Source organism: Micropterus salmoides, unplaced genomic scaffold (assembly GCF_014851395.1).
Source record: "Micropterus salmoides isolate LMB-PRFRI ecotype aquatic unplaced genomic scaffold, ASM1485139v1 Ms_hic_scaffold_16, whole genome shotgun sequence".
NCBI lineage: Eukaryota > Metazoa > Chordata > Actinopteri > Centrarchiformes > Centrarchidae > Micropterus > Micropterus salmoides.
In genome coordinates, this window is record NW_024040707.1 from 32,917,052 (window position 1) to 32,938,693 (window position 21,642).

The following is a 21,642-nucleotide window of genomic DNA, read 5'->3' on the forward strand; positions in this document are numbered from 1 at the left end:
GGGGTGTAATTGCAGAATATGGACACACCTACTAAGTATAAATGCATAGACCCTACGCAGGAGTATAAATCAAGCTTAACAGGGATTTCCTTTGTCTCTGCAGGTCCAGAAGCTTCTCCGACAAAAGCAGCTGGAGATAGAAGACTTCAGCGTCTACTGGGACACAGAGAGTGAAATGCTAGGAAAGCTGCCTGCAAACCAGATCCAGGTCAGACCATGAACAGTCAGGACCCTCCCTGGACCCAGATGATTAGAACTTATTCCCCCTGAGGTTCCCTTTACACTATTATCCTGATAGCAACCTGAGCCAGCTCACAGACTGCTGAGGATGATACTGATGGTCATGATTAGTAATCAGCTGTTAGTACTGAGGGTGAGATGTGACTCGTTGACAGTCAGGTGCATTAATAATGAATTTAACCTACCTTCTGAAGGATCACGATGACTGTTTCACGTACAATTTAATGCTTTGCCCCACCCCACAGAAAGTCTGTTGGATGATGTAAATGCTGGTCAGATTCTCTTCAGGTAAAGTTCCACAGGAGCAGACTGAATGTTTTGTACCTGACAGGAGGCGATGACCCGGTGTATGCAGAGCCGCGAGCATCAGTACATCTTTGAGCCAGTGTGTGCCTCCGTGTTGCTCAGGAGAAATGCCTCCAAGGAGCCTCTGAGGTCCCGAAACACCCCACGAATTGAAGGCCAGGTCCAGCTGGAGCCTATGTCCTTACGCTTGTCACAGGTCTGTACAAACACCTGACCAACAGTTTAAACTACTGTAGCTGCAGGTTAATGTTGTGTGTCTGTTGTATAATGGACGTGAACAAATAGATAGAACTTAAGGATGAATAAACTATATATATATATATATATATATATATATATATATATATATAGAGCCAGGACACATACGACAAGGTAACACAGCAGCGCTGCACATTAACTACAAGCTCTTTGCGTATATCAGCCCGACTGTGTGGTGGTAAACACTTCCTGTAGCATCTCCTGCCTTGTGATATCTGGCAGATGTCTGCTGGTTGTCTCAGTGAATGAGCAGCAGCCCGAGCACTGACTGTGTGTTTGCGTTGTCTCGTAGGTGCAGTACCAGCAGATCATGGCGTTCCTCAAAGAGCTGGACCGCCGGGAGCGAGAGATGCTGTACCAAAAGTGGAGACCCAAAGATCCCATATCTGGGAAGTAAGTTGGACACAGACTCAGACTCACCGCACTGCATCTCACTTCACCTCTGAATCAGTAACAGTGATTCTCCCTGCAGCTGCCGGCAATGGTGGATGTTTGCCATCCAGGCCAACCTGAGTGAAATCAGAGAGCAGCAGCGCCGAGGCAGCTGGGACTTTGCCTTGCGGCGGGCGCGAGACGCCCAGACCTACACCAGCCTCTACTTCAGAAGGCTCAAAGGAGTCCCGCTGAGTCCTCAGGAGGAGGTACTGCACTGCCAAACATTAAATCTGCTGATGATAATATAAATCTGAAGCTGTCCGCCATCTGACAAGATGCACACTGGCAAGGGCTGCCACACTAACCCACACTCTCCATAACGTCCGTCAGTGCAACTGCATGCTTACAGCTGAGCTCACATCACTGAGTTGATGTTTGTCTTTGGCACCCAGAGCGAGCTGGAGCGAGTGGAGGAGGAGCAGACGTTAGAGGAGCTGCGGAGTCTCCGAGATGTTGTCCACGACTGGTTTCGAAAGCAGGAAGAGATCGCAGAGGTAAGCTTGGACGATTCTTACTGGTGTTCTGCTGTGAAATGAAAAACCAAACACATCAGTGGCCTCCAAAGAGAGATGCCTCCTGCACAGGTAAACCTTTTATCTACTAAAGGTGTCTTCTTCTTCCTCCAGAATGTGCGAGAGCCCAGCAGCGATCCCCAGCCCTCTACGCCCCCCGCGTCCATCCCCAAGAGCGGGAGCTCGGGGATGATCCAGTACCTGCAATCTTGGTTCCCGGGCTGGGGGGGCTGGTATGGAGATTCCCAGGACCCCGACCGCCCTGAAGAGCTCCTGCCAAGCCCGTCCTCCTGGGATATTCTAGGTGGGAGACTACATATTCTGTTACAGGAGATTATTCCTGATCTGGTGGAATAAATCCAGACTCCTTTTATAATGAGCCAGATGTGTTGGTTAATATCTGCTGACCCTGATGATGTAATGATTCTCCAGCAGAGACAGAGGAGTTGTTTGACCCGTTGGAGGACTCGCACACTCTGAACACCTTCACCAGGCGGGATCATCTGTTCGCCCGGCTGGAGTTCTTACTGGAGAAAGGCGGCGTCACGCTCTTCCACCAGGACAGGAGTGGGGACACGCTGCACGAGAGCGGTGTCATCCAGCTGGAGTTCTCAGGTACAGAAGCAGCGTTTGGACAAAAGCGCTCCAGTGTTTGTTAGGGTTAGGGTTGGACAGTTTTAGTGCAAAGAGTGATATTAGTAATGAGGATAAAACTGTTTTTGACAAACTAACCAGACAGAAATGCCTGTTTTTGGCCAAACCAGTCAGTTTAATATGTTATATAATAATGAACCTAATAGCCAACTTCATAACATTAAAAGGACAGTAATAACCTCGGAATATCTGTTCAGGAAAATTACTTTACATGTCATCATACTTGTAAACTTTGTCTGATTTTTTTTTTTTGATAATGGATTCTTCTTTTATCAAGAAAAAACATTCCCAGGCTCCAGCCTTTACTGCCTTCTGTCTCAGTAAACTGAACATCTTTGGGTCGGACAAAACAAGACCTCTTGGACCCTCGATGGACATCTATTTTTTCTGACAATCTATTTACAACATGAATCAGTTAATTGTAAAGGTGATCAATGGATGAATTGATTCTGAAAATAAGCCCAAGAGATTTTACAGGTGAAACATATTAAGGGTTAGAGAGTGGTACGTTATGGTCCCCTCCCTTCTCTGATTGAGACAGACACAGTGGTTAGACCATGTGTGCTGCCGTCATGTTAAATTCACTGTGACCTTGTGTCCTCAGGGGTGAAGGTGAGCGTGGAGTCTCTCCCTCGCTCTGAGTCCTCCCTGCTGTCGGTGAAGCTGGGCGGTTTGTTCCTCCGAGACTTGACTACTCAGGGCACCATTTTCCCTGTCCTGGTGTCTCCCAAAACGGTAAGCAGTGCTGGACTTTTCTTCGAGATGATACATCAAGCTTCTCATGTCTTTAACTTCTCCCCCATCTCGTAGGACAAAGTTGTTGTTGCCATTAACCAACCATCCGGCCAGTCCAGCAGCACCTCTGGTAAGACATTTGATTTAATAAATTATTCTCAGTATGAACAACCGTAAATAATACTTTCCCCTAAGACCCTGAGACCACCTCAAATACTTTCATTTCAGATGTATCTAATCTGGGTTAATTTAGGCTGTTATACAATGAGTATAAATTAGCTTACCAGGGGAGATTGTTCATTTTTAATTTAGCATATCAATATTTCTGATCTGCTAACGGACAGTTCACTCACCATGAAACTGCTTCTTTATGTATGTGCTTTATAAGAGTTCAGTCTGGATCTGTTCTGTATGAAAAGTGTCTGAGATAACTTCTGTTATGATTGGGAGTTATGTACATAAAATTTAATTGTTTATGTTTTCTTATGTATAATTATTTGTGATACTTTTTCATCACTGCACACACAGCTCACTGTTTACGGTATGACTAAACTCCTGTATCATGTTCAGGTTTTACCTGTTCCTGGCTTTAAATAGCACCTGTCATGTGAAAGCATCAGCTTTGCACACAATGCGTCCTGTCCATAGAGTAGAGTAAAATAAAATGCTAATGCACTGTGGAAGGCTGTCCTAATCATCAGTATCTTCATGGCATCCAAAAGGTTCATATTGTGTGGTGTAATGACAATGCCGGCCTCTCGGGGGCACCTTACTAGGTGCCTGACTCTGGTTCAATACCAATTCATCAAAAGAAAATTTAATGAATTGTCAAAAGATTGTCAACTGTTTTGATAATTGATTCATCATTTCAGTCATTTTTCAAGCAGAATGTCTCCAGCTTCTTATCTGTAAAGATTTGCTTTGTCATTTATGACAGTGAATGAAGAGTCTTTGGGTTTTGGACTGTTGGACAAAAGAAGCAATTAGAAGACATTTTATAGACTAATCAATTAATTGATTAATTGGAAAGTAATCTGCACATGAATCGACAATGAAAGTCATCGATAGTTGCAGCCCTACACCATACTCCCTCGAGCTTTCAGTCTCTGAACAGGTAGTGTGTTTGTGTTGTCAGGAGGCAGTGCAGAGTGCTTCTCATCACCGGTTTTTGAGATGATTTACGAGCGAAACCCTGTGAGGTGCAAGTTTGAGAGAAGACTGGAAGTGAACACTAGTCCACTGAACATCATCTACAACCCACAGGCCATCAAAAAAGTAACTGAGTTCTTCTATAAGGGCAGAGTTCACACCTCAGGTACGTTCTGAAACTTTTTTAAAATTCATTTTGTTACAGAAATTTCACATGATAGGCAGACACCAAGTTTTATAAAAGTTGTCATGAACGGGAAAATTACAGTTTCTTTTAAACATGTATGTATATTGGATTTAGTTTTTTAAGTTAACTTCTAACAAACATCATCAATGCTGACAGATTCAAAGAAGTAAAAAAACTAATGGAAAGTAAGGAAGCAGTGAGCACCGATGCAGATACAGAGAACTGAGGGGAAATTCAAATGGAGTCTGGAACTGACAGACTGACATTGCTAATTACCTCAAAGTGAACATGCAATGGGATCAGTCGATCAATGTTAACTGCCGAGCTGAATCACACAGATCCTGAAGTAGCTCATGATTAACTTAAGTAGATAATGGTCTGAACAGCTGGCTCACTCCCTCAGTACATGGCCTGAGTGGCTGAGTTAATTAGTACTTGTGCACATTTTTCTTGAAACTTAATATTTTTCATCAAGTGTTATAATTTATTTGATAAAACAATTAACAAATGTTATTATTAACAAATGCATCTACTTGTGTCTCCTCTCTGTCCATGAAATCTTTAAGCACCACTTTAAAGAAATGATTCTCACCCATGTTATTCCAGGCCACGCTGCACCAGTATAATTTCTATAATTTATTTCTGATACTTTTGAATCCCAGCAGATTATTAAATTCTGAATGTATTTCTTTGATACGCAGGTTTTGGCTATCAGTCAGAGCTGGAGCTGAGAGTGGCAGAGGCGGCCCGGAGACAGTACAACAAGCTGAAGATGCAGACCAAGGCAGAGATCCGACAAACCATTGATCAGCTGCTCGTGGGAGAGTTTATTGTAAGAGAGATTCACTGGATGGTGACATGAAGTAATTGGCAGTTTGTTTGTAAATGCTCCGTACTTGTATAGCACCTTTCTAGTCTTTTCAACCACTCAAAGCGCTTTTACACTACATCTGCATTCACCATTCACACACACTGAGCCTAAGTGCTCAAACGGAAAGTAACATTCATACTCACTCATACACTGGCGGAACAGCCAGTCGGCAATTCGGGGTTCAGTATCTTGCCCAAGACACGCAACCAGGGGGAGCCAGGAATTGAACCGCCGACCTTCCGATTAACGGCCAACCCGCTCTACCGCTCCTGAGCCACAACCGCCCTAAACACCACTGTTGTTTCTAAACACCACTGACTTGTTTGCTTTGTAGGAAAACGGTAAGCGCTGGACCATGAAGCTGGACATCTGTGCCCCCCAGGTGATCTTCCCTGATGACTTCCAGTCAGAGGACCCGATGCTAGTTGTTGTTGATTTAGGTAGAATTCTCCTCACAAACTCTCAAGGTAAACCAACTTAGCATTTTTACCAAATAAATAAAAAGTGTTAAGCCTAATGAGGTTTCTAACTCAGCTCACACCTGTTGTTCGTTTCTTTTGAAGATGACACTAAGGCCGGCTCAAAAGCTACTCAACCTGAAAGGGAAGACATGAGTGATGATGAGTACCAGACACCCCTTGCCACCCCTCCAGAGTCTCCACCACCTGAACTAGACATGCCTTTGAAAGAACAACTCAAAAGCACTGAACTTCCCAGCCTCAGATCCCCTGAAAGTATACAGGCCTACAGCAGGAAGCTTTATGAAAAGTACTCCTTATCCTTTAAGGACCTGCAGATAATGGTTGGTCGCTGTAAGGACAACTGGAAACATCTTCAAGAGAGTGAGGTAGGGCCTACTCACGTGGTAGAGAAGTTTAATGTGCTGCTGCAGCTTGAGCAGAGATTGCGCTACACGTCAGACCCCCAGCTCCCTGGGGCCGTGCTGTCAGGAACCCTGCCAGACCTCAAGGTCCACATCAACCTTGAGAAGATGACTGCCCTTAGGAGTTGTCTGGCGAGGCTAAGCAGTCCATCTGAAGGAGACAAAAGCCAAGAGAGAGACCCTAATATAAGGTCTCCTGACCCTCTTACCCTCCGTCATGACAAGATCTTTCAGAGGGAGGACAGCTCCTGGAAGCTGCAAGGTTCAGGCAAGAACCTGACCCAGAGTGTGATGACTTTAGAGCAGCACACACGGGAAGTCCTGGTGGAATCCCGTCTGTTGTTAGCTGAATTCAACATTAACTATATGCAGCTTGGTGTAGAGAGTGATGGCCGCTACATATCTGTTCTCAAGGTATTTGGCACCAATGCTAATTTTGTGAAGCGGCCTTACGATGCTGAAGTGTCTCTGACTGTTCACGGCCTTCTGCTGGTGGACACCTTACAGACCTATGGCTCAGACTTCGACCTTCTTGTGGCTTCTCATAAGCATCTCAGTTTTGACATACCAACAGGCAGCCTCCGAGAGAGCCAGCCTTCGTCACCCGTGTCATCTGATGGCAAATCTCCCCAGCATCGGGGCCACCATACCCAGTCATCCTCTGGTGTACCCGTGGACAGACTCTCCCCCTTCAGCTCCTTCCTCAAAGACCAGGAGGCCCTGATCAAGCTAGAGTACCAGTTTGTGAGCTCAGACTGCCCCTCCATGAACCTGGACAGCTCCCTTCAGGTGACAAGCATGCAGGTCAATAACTTGGACATCATTCTCAACCCTGAGACCATGGTGGAGCTACTGAAGTTCCTCCAGAAGTCTTTCCCCAAAGAAGAAAGCACCTGGACGTCATCAGCTCAACAACAAACAACACAGCCCTACAGTGAGGAGGCGGGGGGGACGTTCCAGGCCACCTACGACCAGAACAAAGAGCTGACTGTGGAGATCCACCGCCTTAACGTGCTTCTCCTTCGGACCGTGTCCACTGGCACTGTACTGGGTGCTGAGAAGAAAGGGTTGAAGATTGCCACCGCCAGCATCACTGGCACCAAGGTCAATGTGTCCATGGGCAGTCGGTTGGACATCAATGGTTCACTCGGGTCCATGCAGTTGGTGGACCTGACCCAGGAAGGAGGCCGGAGCCAGTTTGTGGTCAGCATTGGCAGTGTTGAACACAGCCCCTCAACTCTCGGCGGATTGACATTTCTTGCTGACACAGCTCCCTCAGAAGCTTTAAATTTTCGCCTTGTGGAGAAATCCCAAGGGGAGTGTTCCTTGCAGCTTCAAATGGCATCCCTGCACTATAACCACTCAGCCAAGTTCCTGAAAGAGCTGAGTCTGTCTGCCAATGAGGTAGAAGACAATTTCCGCTCCATGCTAAAAAGTGCTGCCACCAAAGTGTCAACCGTGCTGGCCACCAAGACGGCAGAGTACAGCGGTATGGTTTCGCTCTTTGAGACTCCCTCACGAAGAACTCGAACTCAGAGTCAGAGCTGCCCTTATACGTTTGAGGATGAGGAGGATCTTCCTATGGAGGAACCTGAATCCACCCTAGACACATTCCTGGTGAAGCTGACCCTTAATATCAGCATTGAATCCCCAGTTGTGTCAATTCCCCGTAAACCTGGACACCCCGAGCTATTGGTTGGTCATCTGGGAAGCATAACTATTCAGAATTTTGATACTGGACAAGACTCCGAAAGAGGGAGGTTGCAGGTTTTGGTGAAGGATATTCGACTGTATTCACTAAACATGAGTAATTTGGTTTTGAAGAGGGTACCCAGAGGGGATATGGCTGGCAGCATGTCACCGTCCCACAATGGGAGCACCAGTCAGGATGAACCACAGTTCACACGTCACGACTTCTTTGAATCCCTCAGTCGTGGAAAAGGTGAGAGGATTATTCTGAATGCTGGATTTTATATACTTGGTAATGCAAGCATACATTTAATATGCAGCTTGTGACGCAAGTTCACATAATTTATTTTCTTCATCAGCCTTCCATATATTAAAAGACACCACTATACAGTTCACCCTGGAGAAGGTTCCTGTTGATGAAGACACCCAGTTTACCTTCCTCACCACAGAGGAGCCCTGCAAGAGCACAGGGTTACTGAGAGTTGAGGGCAAATTTGTCAACCCTGTCCAGGTAAAGACTTTATCGATACTGTTGGTTCACAAATATAAGCTGGTATTTGAATAATGGCCTCGTCTCACATACAGACGATGCCCTCTCTGTATAGAAAAATATAGAGAGGGCGTTAGCTTTACTATATATAGCGCGTTTGGTGACCAATTCCATCAGTCCCCCACTTTGCTGTTCTTTCCATCACTGATCACAAACGACTGTCAGTGAAGACACTACCTACAGATATTTGACAAAGGCTACCAGGAAAGAGATTGTATCCCCTGGGCAGCTGGAAGGTTTTCAGTGAAAGATGTGTTAAGTTTCACTTACATTAACTTAACAGGAAAAAATGGTAAAATAGAACAACTGAAATTATTTTTGAAAACAACACGTCTGTTAAAAGGAGAAATTCAGAGCAACACAGTGTGGGGAAAACAAAATCAACAGCAAAACAGGAGGCTTCTTTCTAAAATGAACTTTGGTACACAATTAGGAATAAAGATAATATATAATATAAGCCTGTTTCAGATACAGCCTTGCTTCTCCCTGAAGATGAAATAGATTGAGATCCCAGATGCTGTTTGAAAATTTAAAGTATTTACAGTAGATTATTTTGCAAGGCAAATTAACTCCAGATGAAGCTTCTTCCTCATCTTAGACCAAAGTTTTGAAAGGCCCATGGTAAACTCACTCTGGTAATTAAAATTATTTTGGTTCAGTAGACCTCTGCTGCAGCATTTCATGGGTGTATACAGGCCTGGCTTGACTGACATCTCCCTTATTCTCCTGTTAGTTTGTTAAGTGTTAGTGCAGCACCTTTATTATTCTTATTAGTGCATGGAGTTTGATGTCTTCACGAAATTCCAGCAGAGCCAGAATAAGTGAAACCTCTGTGTGGGTGTGCAGGGCCTTGAACTGAAATGTTTGATGTGGGGTTATTAATTATTATTATTGTTATTATCTGTTGATAGGTGTTCCTGTGCAAGCCTGTGTATGAACAAGTCCTCCAAACTCTGGACAATTTGTCTCTCATTGAGGAGCAACGTGTCACCCCCAGCCAACCGCCCACACCCCCACCACCAACTCCTTCCTCTACCAGGCCTCACCGCTTTCCTGACCCCCAGGGAGGCCTGTTTGCAAGGGACCCTCCCCTCATCAGCTTCTCCCACTCGTCACTTTCTTCTCCTTTGCCTCTACAGTCTCACAAACCGGCTCTTCACTCAACCTCATTCACTCAGCTAAAAGTCACCCTACATGTGGCAGAACTGCAGGTCCAGCTCAGTGCAGACCTGACCCAGGGCTCCCAGGGCTTAGTCAGTCTGTGCTTCCAAGATCTGGAGGGAGACTTTACCAAAGACCACCCTCACCTACTGGCAGTCCAGCTGGCCCTGCGCTCGCTGCTAATGGAGGACCTCCTGGAGCAGAACCCTGAGTCCAAGTACAAACATTTGATGGTGTCTCGCGGAGCTCCCAAGCCCTCCACCTTCAGTCCAAAGGAGTACCTTTCCCAAAGCTGTCCGTCAGCATCCAATGCCCTGTACCCAGACATGCCCCGCTCCCTACCTGCCCACATGGAGGAGGCCCAGAACGTGTTCCAGCTCTACCAGAGGCATCCCAGCACCCCTTCAGCTAGCAGTCGCAAAACCCGGAGAGACCCGGACTGTCCCAGCACACCACCGCCCTCTCCAACCCACCATACACTCTCCCCTCAGCCACCCCCAGACTTTGACGACTCATTAGTTCACATCAATGTGCTGCTGGTGGACCAGAACCACCCAGAGTTCAAAACGCGCTACGGCAGTGTGGGACGAAGCGTGGACGTTGACTTTAACTGCCTGGATGTTTTGATCACTCTGCAGACCTGGGTGGTTATCCTGGACTTCTTTGGGATTGGCTCCACAGCCAACAATCATGCTGTGAGGCTGAACCCTATGTCCTCTCAGCCTGTGCCGGGACATCCTCTGTATGAGCCAGACATGAGCGAGGAGGAGACAACTGAGGCCGTCAACACCAGAGTGGACCTAAAGGTGGGTCACTGGCTGCAGGTGCAGCTGTTGTTGTGGATACTGTAAGAATGTATAGTATTTTTACTTTTTGCTGACCACACCAGCTGTTTTGCTCTAGGGGTGGCTATGTCAGTCTGTCCGTTTGTCTGTCCGTCCACCATATACTGTATATCTGTAAAGGTTCTCAGTCGTCCAGGTCAGAGTAATCCAAGGAATGTTAAAGTGAAGGGCAACTGTACTGAAAACGCTTTCTCACCCAAGATGCTTCTTCAGTTCTGACTTACTGCTGTTACTGCTGCCCGGAGCACTAACGAACCAAGCGCTATCCATTACTTTGACGACGACCCCATAGAGGTAAAAAAGCTGGGAATCACTGTCAGCCTGTCAGAACTGAAGTAGCCTCTTGGATCAGAGGTGAAACGTCTTCAAGCGTCTTCAACCAAGTCCAGTTTCCCTTGATTTAAACCCTCTTTGGACAGCACATACTGTAGGTGTTTATGGTTCCCAAAGAACGAATGCTGCTGAGTTCGGGGATCCCCTGACGTTTCCTCCACCACTACAGCAGGTTGAGAGTTTCTCATCAGCGAAATGTCACAAAACATTTGAATTGATTTGTGAAATAGAGAACAGATAGAGACAGAATCCTAAATAAAATAATCAATAGATGAATCAAGATTAGAAAATAGTTGTTAGCTGTATCCCCTTAAGTGATTTATGCTACACCAAGCAACATTTTAAAAATAGTATCTTTAGTCCTGTAGTCATCTGATTATTGTTGGATGGCAGCACCCTTTGCTCTAAGTCGTTCTGAATGCATCGTGACTGAACCTGTCCATGTTTCATTTTCAGGTTCATGCTTTGTCTCTCATACTGAACAAGAAGCTCAACGAGCTTGCCAGAGCGAGTGTATCCAAATTATCTGCTCACCTGGAAATGTTGGGTGTGTATGAAACACAACAAGATTTACTTTACTTTAGATAAAACAAACCCTCCTTTACCTAACTGGGCTGGCTCAGGAAAAAATGTGATGTTTAATGGTATGACATTATGACTAATATTTCAGATGGTGACCTGGCATTACAAGGCAGTTTAGGAAGTTTATCCCTGAGTGACCTGACCCCACATGGTGATCTCTACCGAGAGCGCTTCACCACACGAGGAGGGGAGGCCCTCATTTTCAACATCCATAAGTATAAATCCCGGAACAAACACATACTCTGCCTGATGCTGAAAAACTTGGAAGAACTGGTGTTTTTTAAGTCACCTTTGTATTCTGGTCCATTCAGGTACGGTCTGCCGGATCCTTACCTGGAGCGGGAATGTGACATCAAGGTGTCGCTGCAGATGGCCTCGGTGCAGTACGTCCACACCCAGCGTTTCCAGGCCGAGGTGGTGGCCTTCATCCAACATTTCACCCAGCTGCAGGATGTTCTGGGCAGACAGAGGGCTGCAATGGAGGGTCAGGCTGTGAGTGCTTTACCACGAGAGCCAAATACTGTCAGAAAGACTCCAAACTCCAATATAATATTTCTCCTTCCTACTAAATTGAATTTCCTGTCCTCTGTCTTACTCATTTCCCTTTCCTCCTTCTTCCTCCTCTTCCTCCTGCAGGTGCGGGATCACCCTCAGCGGGCATCCAGGGTTCTGCTGGACATCGAGGCCGGTGCCCCAGTCATTCTCATCCCAGAGTCCTCGCAGTCGCCGAGGGTCATCGTGGCCAACCTCGGCCAGCTGAAGGTGCAGAACCGCTTCCTGCCAGCTGGGGCTCATGGGACTTTTTCTCTCCGAGACAAGGTAGAGAAACTCACCATGGCTCATGCCTTTTTCCCTTCTCTGGTGAGTCACGTTGCCGTTCGTCCACCCATGCTCCCTGCATCCTTTTCTCTAATTTCTCTGTATTCATTTATGCATTTCATGGTATTACTCAAGTTTAAGAGTTCAGGATTACCTTGTGCTGCTCAGCTTTTGATAGGACCAGCGTAACGGGTCCTTCAAAAAGCACTGATTCTTCATCTTATTATTTTAGTAACTGACCTTATCACCTGAATCTGATCTGAAAAGCTGAATGAATACAGTGTTGCCTGATGGTTTACTGTAGAATGTAAAGTATGTTTCCTTAACTTAACCATGCCAAGGTCTCTAACTGTCTTTGTTTAAATGTTATGTTTTTAAAGAAACACTCCAGCATTATGCATGTTAGCTGTTTTAACTACAGTCAGATGAGAAGATTGGATTAACTAATCCAGGCTAATATGATGTTAGCCAGTTAACCATCATCAGGCCACCATTAAACTCCAGACCAGCTTCAGGGCTCCAAGTCTGTGGAGCTCTGCTGGAGGGATGGGGGGACACCATCCTCCTCCAGATCTACCCTCATTTCTGTACACCAGCTCAATTTAATCTGGTTGTCTCACTGAGACCCAGCGAGAGCTGAGGACAGCAGCGAGACCGAACCAAAGGTCAGACAGCATCAGAGACAGTCAGACATCACTACAGAGCCCTTTAGGGAGGTTAGATAATCTGGTGTTAAGGAGATGCTGCTGCAGACCTTTGTAAATTAAAGGCCGCAGTATTTTATTCACATCATGTTCACCCTCACCAAACCGCTCAGAGCTGCACCGAGGTTCTGCACCTGATGTTCCTCCTCCTTCATTCAGCTTCGGTCTTTAGTGTGGCCCCATCTGCAAGTAGAAGGTCAAAACCATGTTCATGTGATTGTTGAACATCAGATCAGTGCAGGTCATGTGATTGGCTGGGTAATCACCTTAAACACATTCTAAATCTTTCATAAAGAATATTTAACTTTTGAGATTGAATTGTATAAAAATTTAAATAATTTATGAACCTGACTCAGATGTTTTACATTTAACTGAAGTTGAACTTATGTAATTAAAAAAACACACTAAATTTGAAGTGACTCTTTTTTAACGTTTTTCTGCTGAAGGATCAAATTTTCTCTCACCTAAAACCTCCTTTCCATTTAGTGAAGTAATTTGAAGCCAATCGCAGTTCAATATGCAACGCACACAAGCATGATTTGGAAATGTGAAACCTCCAGTGCATAAACACTGAGAATGGACGTCTCGTGTTCAGCAGTTAAATATTTACATACTCATAGCAGGAGAAGGAGGAGGCGTGGCGAATCAGACACAAATGATCAGTCTGAGCAGAAAAGTTGTCCTTAGAACATGTTGGTTGGATCATTAATGAAAGAGATTGTTTGTTTGTATCTGATCACATCAAACTAACTTGCTCAGGTGTGAAAAACAGGGCCTGTTGTCATTAGTGTATGTTGGAAGTAGAACATAAATAAGTGTTGTGTTGGTCTTTCACGTGCATCTTGTCTTTTGTGTGAAGAACCTTATACTGCACGCTCATTCATACAAGGATCCGTCCTGTTACAAGGTACACCGGCATGCTTTGGCTTTGGAGTGTTACAGTTACCTTTCTTCAGTGTTCCTCCTTCACTACGTTTCACAGTATCAGGAACTAACACAGCACAGACAGCTGACAGGTGACAGCAGACCTGGGCCCTGTACCACGAAGCGAGTTCAACATTCCCAGGATATGTTTTCGTCTGGCTTCACTAACCCTAACAATCACGATCGGGATAAGCGCTACCACGAAGCTGGTTATCAACTCAAACTCAAAGTCAGCCCAGGGTTTCCCAATCCAGACGGGAGCGTGTTCACATAAGAAGCAGCAGATGACCAATCGCAGACATGAACAAGTCCACTGTCAGCAGAGCGTCATATTTTACAAACGAGGATTGAACTGTAACACTACAGAAATACGACAGTAGCACGCCTGCATCTGACACATGCAGGGAGACAGAAAATCGCAGACAGTGTGAATGCTTAAATGAACAGGCGAAGGCATAGTCTATAATATTGTGTTGATTTGATGTGTTCTTCTGAGCTGTATGAAAATATCAGCCTTATTCTTTCAGCTCGGCTGTGTCGGCGTTTCCACATTAAAAGACTCGGGCCGTTCTCCCTCACTTTAAAAAACTTGTTGTCACTAATTTATTTAACTCACTCAAAAGTGTCCAAACATTGTTCTAAATTACTGTAACTTCATAAAGCAATGAAACGAAAACTCCATTCATGCCATAAAATGAGCTCAAATAGTGGCTGAAAGACTGAATCTCTACATTTAGGCTACTGGAAACTCACTGTTCCACCTTTTGCGCCCACATCGCAGAACATGACTACAGTCTCTGTAGTAGGCCTAGGAAAGCTATACTAAGCTAAAATAAATAGCCAAAGTTCATATTATTACCAAACTGCTCATAATATTCAGCCTCACATAAGAAAAATAACAGCGGCTGTGACAGGCTGTGAAACGGACTGGGAGCAAATACAAAATAATAAACACATTTCAAAGCAGTTAATAGGCCTACTGTAAAAACCTGTAGGCAACAATAGCCTAAAGGCTTTTAATCAGTCTCTGTAGGATGATATCGTTTTAGCTTTTCTCCGCACAAAATCTTCATCCTATCACCGCAGCAAACATAAAGCAGCCTATAAAACAGTCTGGGGGATTTCCTACAGATGGTGATGTAATTTTCCAAGAGAGCTGATTGGTCAGTAGGTGGCTTTTTCATAGAGTTGATCTCTTATCTGGAACATAACCTGCTCCGGAGCAGGTTAGCCGTTCAGCATAAGTTACCATGGAGATCTACCCTGGTAAGAAGTGAACCACCTTCGTGGTGCTGAAAACCCAGGGTTAACCCCGAAGTTACCTGGATAAGCTCAAATCCTGCTTCGTGGTACAGGTTTGGTTTGGGTTGGAGAGACACTGCTGCTGTATGTCTGAACCTGTGCTGATACAGTTGTAATGAAGTATCTTCCAGCCCTGGTGTGCAGTGTGTGTGTTTGCAGTTATGTGATAAAAGGGATGCACCAACTTTACAAACTCTGATCGTACAGTTTTTAAAGTCAGTCCTGTTTAAAACAATCTTAATGAGATCAGGAGACAAATCTCATAATACCACACACTCCTGACTGTCAACATTGCTTACATGTCAGAGCTAGCATTGGCTCGACAGTTGTAAGAATTATTTAAATTGAACATTTGTTTTATTGTTATTGAGGAGAACTATATCTTGATAATTGTCATTACTGTTTTATTGCCCTGCCCTAATCGCCGCTGCTGCCAAGCAAAAGTACTTCTTAAATGATGAATCGATGAAATAATCTGGAGAAGCTTCGAGTACTAAAATCATCGTTAGCTGCAGCCCTAAAAGTGAATCTTTAGTATTTATTAAAACCATCTCCTCCCCTTTGTAACACTATATTTGTGCTTTGGCCTCTGCTGATGTGTGAAAGTGACAAATTGTTAACTGGACTCACTCCTGTTTCCTTTCTATTGGAACAGGAGCGTGTCCGGAGTGCAGCAGGGACGAGCAGTGAGCAGGAGAAGGCTCGACCCTCCCCCTCTAGCTCCTCCTCCTCCACAGAGTTCTCCCTCAGCAGGCCTCGGGTCCCAGTGCCAGGGAGGACCTCTGAGGACAATGTCCCTCCCAGCTCAGGTTTGTCTGAAAGAAAGCCATACCATGATCCTGTGAGAACGTGGAGCTCAGTAACAAGAAGTTGCTTTGGAGGATCTGAATGGGGCAGTCACATGGTTTTTCAGCACACTAGAGCCTGCTTAACAAAGTAAACCCATGACTACATGCAGTCTGGACTGATGTTCCCTTGTTATAGCTTGTCTCTCTCTGTAGTTCTCTCTCCTGTGCATTGTAATAAAAACATCCTCTTTAAATAGCTGCTGTATTGGAAGACCATGTGTGCCTGCTGGACTGCATCGCCCTGGACTTGCAGGAAGTGGACATCTTCGCTGCAGAGCGTCTGCCCTGTCAGCCCTGGGACAACGGTGGTAAACCTCCAGAGTCCTCAGACCTCGTCTTTCCTTCGTACTCTGTCCGTCGCACCGGAGACAACCTGCTCAAAGACTGCTGCCGCCTCAAGCTGAAAGTGGAACGCAACCTGGACAAGTACATCCTGCTTCTTACTTTGGTGGAGACGAATGAGCTTTCTATAGTGCGAGAGCAGAGATTCAGACAGGACATGTAGATAATAATGAGAAACTCAAAAGCAGACATAGACAAACGGCTTACATAAATAAATGTAAGAATTTATAAATATGGAATAATGTGATGAATAATGTTGTTGTCAGGGAGTTGAGCCATGCAGTGCCCGACATGTCCATCCATGGCAGCCTGTCCTCGGTACGCTGCTCTCTGGACCTGGAGCACTACCAGCTGATCAGGGGGCTGCTGGAGAACAACCTGGGAGAGCCTGTGGAGGATTTCCTGCGGCCCTACAACCTGCAGGACCCCAGCAGCCATGTGAGAAAGCAGACAAGCACACGTACAACAGCTTCCCGCCATGTGTGATTGCTCATAAACATGGATGAGGCGCCGTTATGATGTAGATGACTTAAAGGTCTCTACAGAACATTCTGTTCATTTGAGACTTATCTGCAGAACCCACAGTTATGTTCTTGCCAACACAGTGATGTCCTACAGCTTCATCAGCTGTTTCCAGAGCTTTGTTAACAGAGGCTAACACCGAGGGAATAGTTTACTGTTCATTTATCAAACCTGGAGGGTTTGTATAAGTCTGCCTCTTCTGACCACTGTCTGTTTCATGATATCACTTCGCCTATATGTCCTGGCTTATGGACTTTCTTCATGTGTCTCTCTTCAGACGGTGTTGAGTGGAGATGTTTACACCAACTTGTCGTTCCTGGTGGACATGATGGACGTCAGTCTGGAGCTCCTGGACTCCCCCAAGCGTTCATTAGCAAGGTGTGACAATTCTGTCTTCCTACTGCTCGTATTGGTTAAGTGATCTAAGGTCACGCAATGATTGTTATACATCACCAGATTATTGAAAGAGGAAGTCCAGTTCACAAATATTTAACATCTCACCTGATGCTGAGCTCCAGAGGTGCCACGGAGGCGTCCTCGCACTGTTCCACACTGTACAAACTAACAATAACCTGTCAATCACATAAGAAGAGGAGCAGTGTTTCTGTCTGTGACGAAACGGTTCAGCCAGGAAACAGAGATGGTTAAAGCCACGACACAGAAGCCGTTAAGGGTTAATGATGACTTTTTGACTGGTCAGAGGTTGGACAGTGTATTTCTCCGGGTGGTTAGCTAACGCTGCAGCTGTCTCTGGTTCAGACTCATGGCCTGTAGCTAGTTCATCTGAAACCTTTCCTGGACCAGCTATCAATGTAAAATGTGAAATAGACTTGTTCTCTTTTCTCTTGCAAAGGTTTGACTTCATGAAATCCAAGTTGCTTTTTGAGAGTTTCTCCAACGGGTCCAAGTCTGTGAACTTGGTGTCTCACTCCCTGCTGGCGTATGACACTCGGTACAGTGGGCCTAGTAAAAGCACTGATGGAGCTGATGGGGCAAGGCCCAATGTTTTTGACTGCATCCTCCAGCCCTCCAAAACAGGCACTAACCGGGCGACACTGCAGCTGGAGCTGCATTACAGGTAAATCAGTGGAACGTTTCCAACCTGGGAGACTTTAGGTGGTGTTGGAGAGTAAAGTTGTGTTCCACCTTCTGCAGATCCACACGTGACTCCTCCTGCTTCACGGTGGTCCTCAACAACCTGAGGGTCTTTCTCATCTTCGACTGGCTCCAGCTGGTGCAAGACTTCCTGCGGGTTCCTGTGGAGAAGGCGTCGAGCGGCTCCGAGCCCCGTAAGCGCTGGCCCAGTAACACCAGCGCTGACTCCGGCACCGCCACAGCCAGCACCAGCACCACCATCCCGCTGGTCATGCCAAAGACGGTCAAGAGCGGCGTGGTCACCAAGAGGTCCACGGTGCCGGTTACCCAGGACCGTTTCCTGGAGGTCAAGATCAACGTCACAGGTTAGACAATAACGATCAGACAGTAACACTGAACGCTTTTAATACAGTAAATAATGAACTATAAACACACGGAGGCCACAAACTGTTGGTAATTAATAACACGTGATTCATCAGAACATAATGAGACTCTTTAATCTTGAAATAAAGGTAGAGTGTACGAGATGCGCACACACACACACACACACACACACACACACACACACACACACACACACACACACACAGCTGGACCTCTGTGGCTGCTGCTAATGCTAGTACTAGTACTGCTAAATGTTCCTGTGCTGGATGTTTAGCTCACACTGGGACCAGCCCAGAAGAAGTTATTAGTCTCTAAGTGCTTGTGTCCGGTCTTCAGGTACAGAGTTTGTGGTCGTGGAGGACTCGTCCTGTCTGGATACCAACGCCATCATTCTGAAGGGCACCACCGTCCTCACCTACAAACCCCGTCTGCTGGACAGACCCTTCTCTGGCAGCCTCGCAGGAATAGAGGTAGGGCTGCACGATTTGGAGAAAAAGTTATATTGCGATTATTGTGGACAATATTGTGATTTGCGATTCGATTACAATGGAACAAATGGTTCTGAGTCTGCTTGCTTAATTATCAAGGAAAATGTACAAAATACTGACTTTGAAATTTGTTTTTCTCAACTTGAACAAAGTTAAACAATAAACAATATCTAAAACAATAACTTTAGTAAAACAGATATAAAACAGAACAAGTGCCGGTGTTGCTCTCAGGAGGAGACAGCTAAAAGTACACACCGGTATCCTGGATCTAAATCTACATCTGTCCACTGCAGAGACTCTATCCAGAACCTGAAGGAGGAAATAGTATACATGAGTGTATTAGTATAATATTATAACATTAAAGAGTATAATGTTCAGTTAATAGTATACTGTTAGTATAATGTTAATATGTTAATTACTACATTCACCATAATTTCATATAATAGTATACTATCTTACCACTAGTAGAATATTAAATCCATTTACAGCTGTTTCATTTCTCTGGGTTGTTCTTTATTTAATCCATGTGCAAGAAAAACGGTAGGTTGTTACTCGCTCACTGCCTATGAATTACTTTTTGTGGTTCGTGAGTCTCACACACACAGCACACTTTTTCTGCTTAAATATACAACATCGCGATTGCAATTGCAATTAGATTAAGTGCAGCCCTAAATAGAGGTGAGATCTCCTGCTGTCATAGTGTCATGGTCCAACATGGCTGCTGAGGCTGCTGCATCCATCACTGCTAATCTGGGAAGCCAAGAATCCTGATCTCATTACTGCTGCTGCTGCTACTGTTAATGCTTTACTACTACTTTTACTTTCAGTTCTAAATTCTATTATATCTATCCAGGAAACTACTTTAATTGTGTTACTGTTGCTGCTGCTAAACTGCTACCAGAACTGCCTGGTACTCCCTCCTCCTCCCCTCAGCGTCCCAAACCGTGTCCTGCATCATTTCAGGAGTGCTACTAACTACTAGCTCAGTATCCAGATCACACCTTTATTTGCTCTGACTCAGAGGTATCTTGTTCCCCCCAGGTGTTCTCGTGTCGGTTGGGCAGCGAGCAGGAGACGGCGCTGTCCATCATCGACCCAGTCAACGTCCAGGTGGAGCTGTGTGGGAGTCCCACGTACCAGAGCAGCTCAGGTCTACTGGATGCCTTCAATGTAGAGGACATCCCACCGCTGCTGGAGGTACCTGTTCTGTTAATGCCTCCATATGTGTGCTTTGACAAACGTCCAAAATGTTCCTTCCGGTCTAAATGCACTCTCTGCCTGTGTGAAGACTGTATGGACTGTTGTCACACCCAGGTGGGTCAAACTACACCTGATGACCACCGCATAGCTCTTTAAAACAGACGCATTTTAAAGGAAATAGTCACAATCTGTGCAGCAGATATCTTGACCTTTTAGTCTCTAATTTGGGCATTAGGGCACACAATGGCTCCTACACTTCCCATAATGCAACTCGATAACTTCTTCCCTTCCTGGTAAACAGCCACAACTCCAGGCTTTTGCTTATAAATATGTCCCCTCAGAGACCAAGCTGAGACACCCGGTCTCCCAACTCAGAGACCTACACTAGTCTCCTCAGGGAGACAGAACTCCACCTTACTGGAGACGGGATTTCTAAACTGGGTGGCGCCCCTTTAAGTGTTTAATGTGATCCTCTGGTAGATTCAGTTTCCTGCTCTGGACATCCGTCTGTCGTACAACGACATTCAGCTCTTCTTGGCCATCGCCAAGTCCATCCCTACTGCCAGGGCTGCACCTCCCTCTGACTCCGAATCCACCGCTGCACCCAGTACCGAGCCCCCTGCTACACCCAAAGACAGCTTCAGACAGAAAACTGAGGCCCTCATAGGTAAGTAAAGACCAGCACATAGAGTGGATTAAATCAGAAGCTTTTCCCTCCCTGGATTTGTCTCCAGTTGTTTACTTGTGTCATTTAGCTTAAAGGTTTTTGAGGCTGCTGTTCAGTTACAGAGTTCTCTGTTGTTCCACGTCTGATTACTGTGAAGCTGTTTCTGAAGTTGTGTCTTGTCTCCAGAGGGTCAGCTGACCCGTTTACAGGACCTAGGCTTCAGGAAAGAGGACTGCAAAAGAGCCCTGATCCACTGTAAAGGTGAGTGAGGCCTTAACACCTGCCTAGTCTTAAGCATTGTTCAATGGGACCCTGTGTAAAGACAGAACAATACGTCCCTCAGGCCAGCTGGACCAGGCCGCCACGTGGCTGCTGGAGAACGCTGAGAACATAGCGGGCCTTCCCAGAGCCAGGACAGACTCCGGCTCCGGCAGCCACTCCGCTCCTCTGTCTGGGGTGGAGGTGAAGGCCGAGAGCGTCTGCATCTGTCTCATTGATGACTGTGTGGACTGCGACATACCGCTGGCTGAGCTCACCTTCTCCAGTAAGTCTGCTTCACATGAGGATCAGCTGCATCAGCATGTGGGGAAGAAATATATCTACACTGTATAGCAGGGGTCGGCAAATAAGTCTGGAATCAGGCCAAATATTTTTCAAACCATTACATGGTGGGCCAGAACATGGTCATCCAGCGTACAGGGTCGCGGGGGGCCCACCGTCCTTCTGATTGTTGAACTCCTTGCCTCAGACATGTAGCACGTAGTGTCCCTGTCTGAATCCTTCCTCCTGTTCTCTCTCTCTCTCTCTCTCTCTCTCTCTCTCTCTCTCTCTCTCTCTCTCTCTCTCTCTCTCTCTCTCTCTCTCTCTCTCTCTCTCTCTCTCTCTCTAATAAAGGCACACTGTTAGGAGGACATAAATCATGTGATAAAAAAATAACTGCATGTGTTTGTTGTTGCA

General features: G+C 45.7%; 1 protein-coding gene across 4 annotated transcripts in view; it reads left to right on the forward strand.

Annotated features, from left to right (window-relative positions):
- The window catches only part of vps13d (vacuolar protein sorting 13 homolog D), a 48,954-nt gene that overhangs the window by 5,423 nt on the left and 21,889 nt on the right, over positions 1–21,642 (forward strand). For 2 of the 4 annotated variants that reach the window (XM_038721567.1, XM_038721568.1), the window contains exons 7-36: positions 104–208; positions 572–742; positions 1,097–1,197; positions 1,277–1,445; positions 1,632–1,733; positions 1,866–2,055; positions 2,187–2,366; positions 3,010–3,140; positions 3,216–3,270; positions 4,276–4,455; positions 5,178–5,308; positions 5,682–5,814; positions 5,911–8,172; positions 8,279–8,430; positions 9,381–10,436; positions 11,265–11,355; positions 11,479–11,605; positions 11,702–11,882; positions 12,027–12,251; positions 15,795–15,948; positions 16,185–16,413; positions 16,596–16,767; positions 17,129–17,229; positions 17,705–17,929; positions 18,007–18,311; positions 18,667–18,800; positions 19,860–20,015; positions 20,499–20,685; positions 20,872–20,946; positions 21,029–21,229. In XM_038721567.1, coding sequence (XP_038577495.1) covers positions 104–208; positions 572–742; positions 1,097–1,197; positions 1,277–1,445; positions 1,632–1,733; positions 1,866–2,055; positions 2,187–2,366; positions 3,010–3,140; positions 3,216–3,270; positions 4,276–4,455; positions 5,178–5,308; positions 5,682–5,814; positions 5,911–8,172; positions 8,279–8,430; positions 9,381–10,436; positions 11,265–11,355; positions 11,479–11,605; positions 11,702–11,882; positions 12,027–12,251; positions 15,795–15,948; positions 16,185–16,413; positions 16,596–16,767; positions 17,129–17,229; positions 17,705–17,929; positions 18,007–18,311; positions 18,667–18,800; positions 19,860–20,015; positions 20,499–20,685; positions 20,872–20,946; positions 21,029–21,229 — 7,681 coding nt within the window. Of the gene's footprint in view, positions 1–103; positions 209–571; positions 743–1,096; positions 1,198–1,276; positions 1,446–1,631; positions 1,734–1,865; positions 2,056–2,183; positions 2,367–3,009; positions 3,141–3,215; positions 3,271–4,275; positions 4,456–5,177; positions 5,309–5,681; positions 5,815–5,910; positions 8,173–8,278; positions 8,431–9,380; positions 10,437–11,264; positions 11,356–11,478; positions 11,606–11,701; positions 11,883–12,026; positions 12,252–15,794; positions 15,949–16,184; positions 16,414–16,595; positions 16,768–17,128; positions 17,230–17,704; positions 17,930–18,006; positions 18,312–18,666; positions 18,801–19,859; positions 20,016–20,498; positions 20,686–20,871; positions 20,947–21,028; positions 21,230–21,642 lie in introns of all 4 variants that reach the window. The other 2 variants (XM_038721565.1, XM_038721566.1) reach the window with 2 other exon arrangements.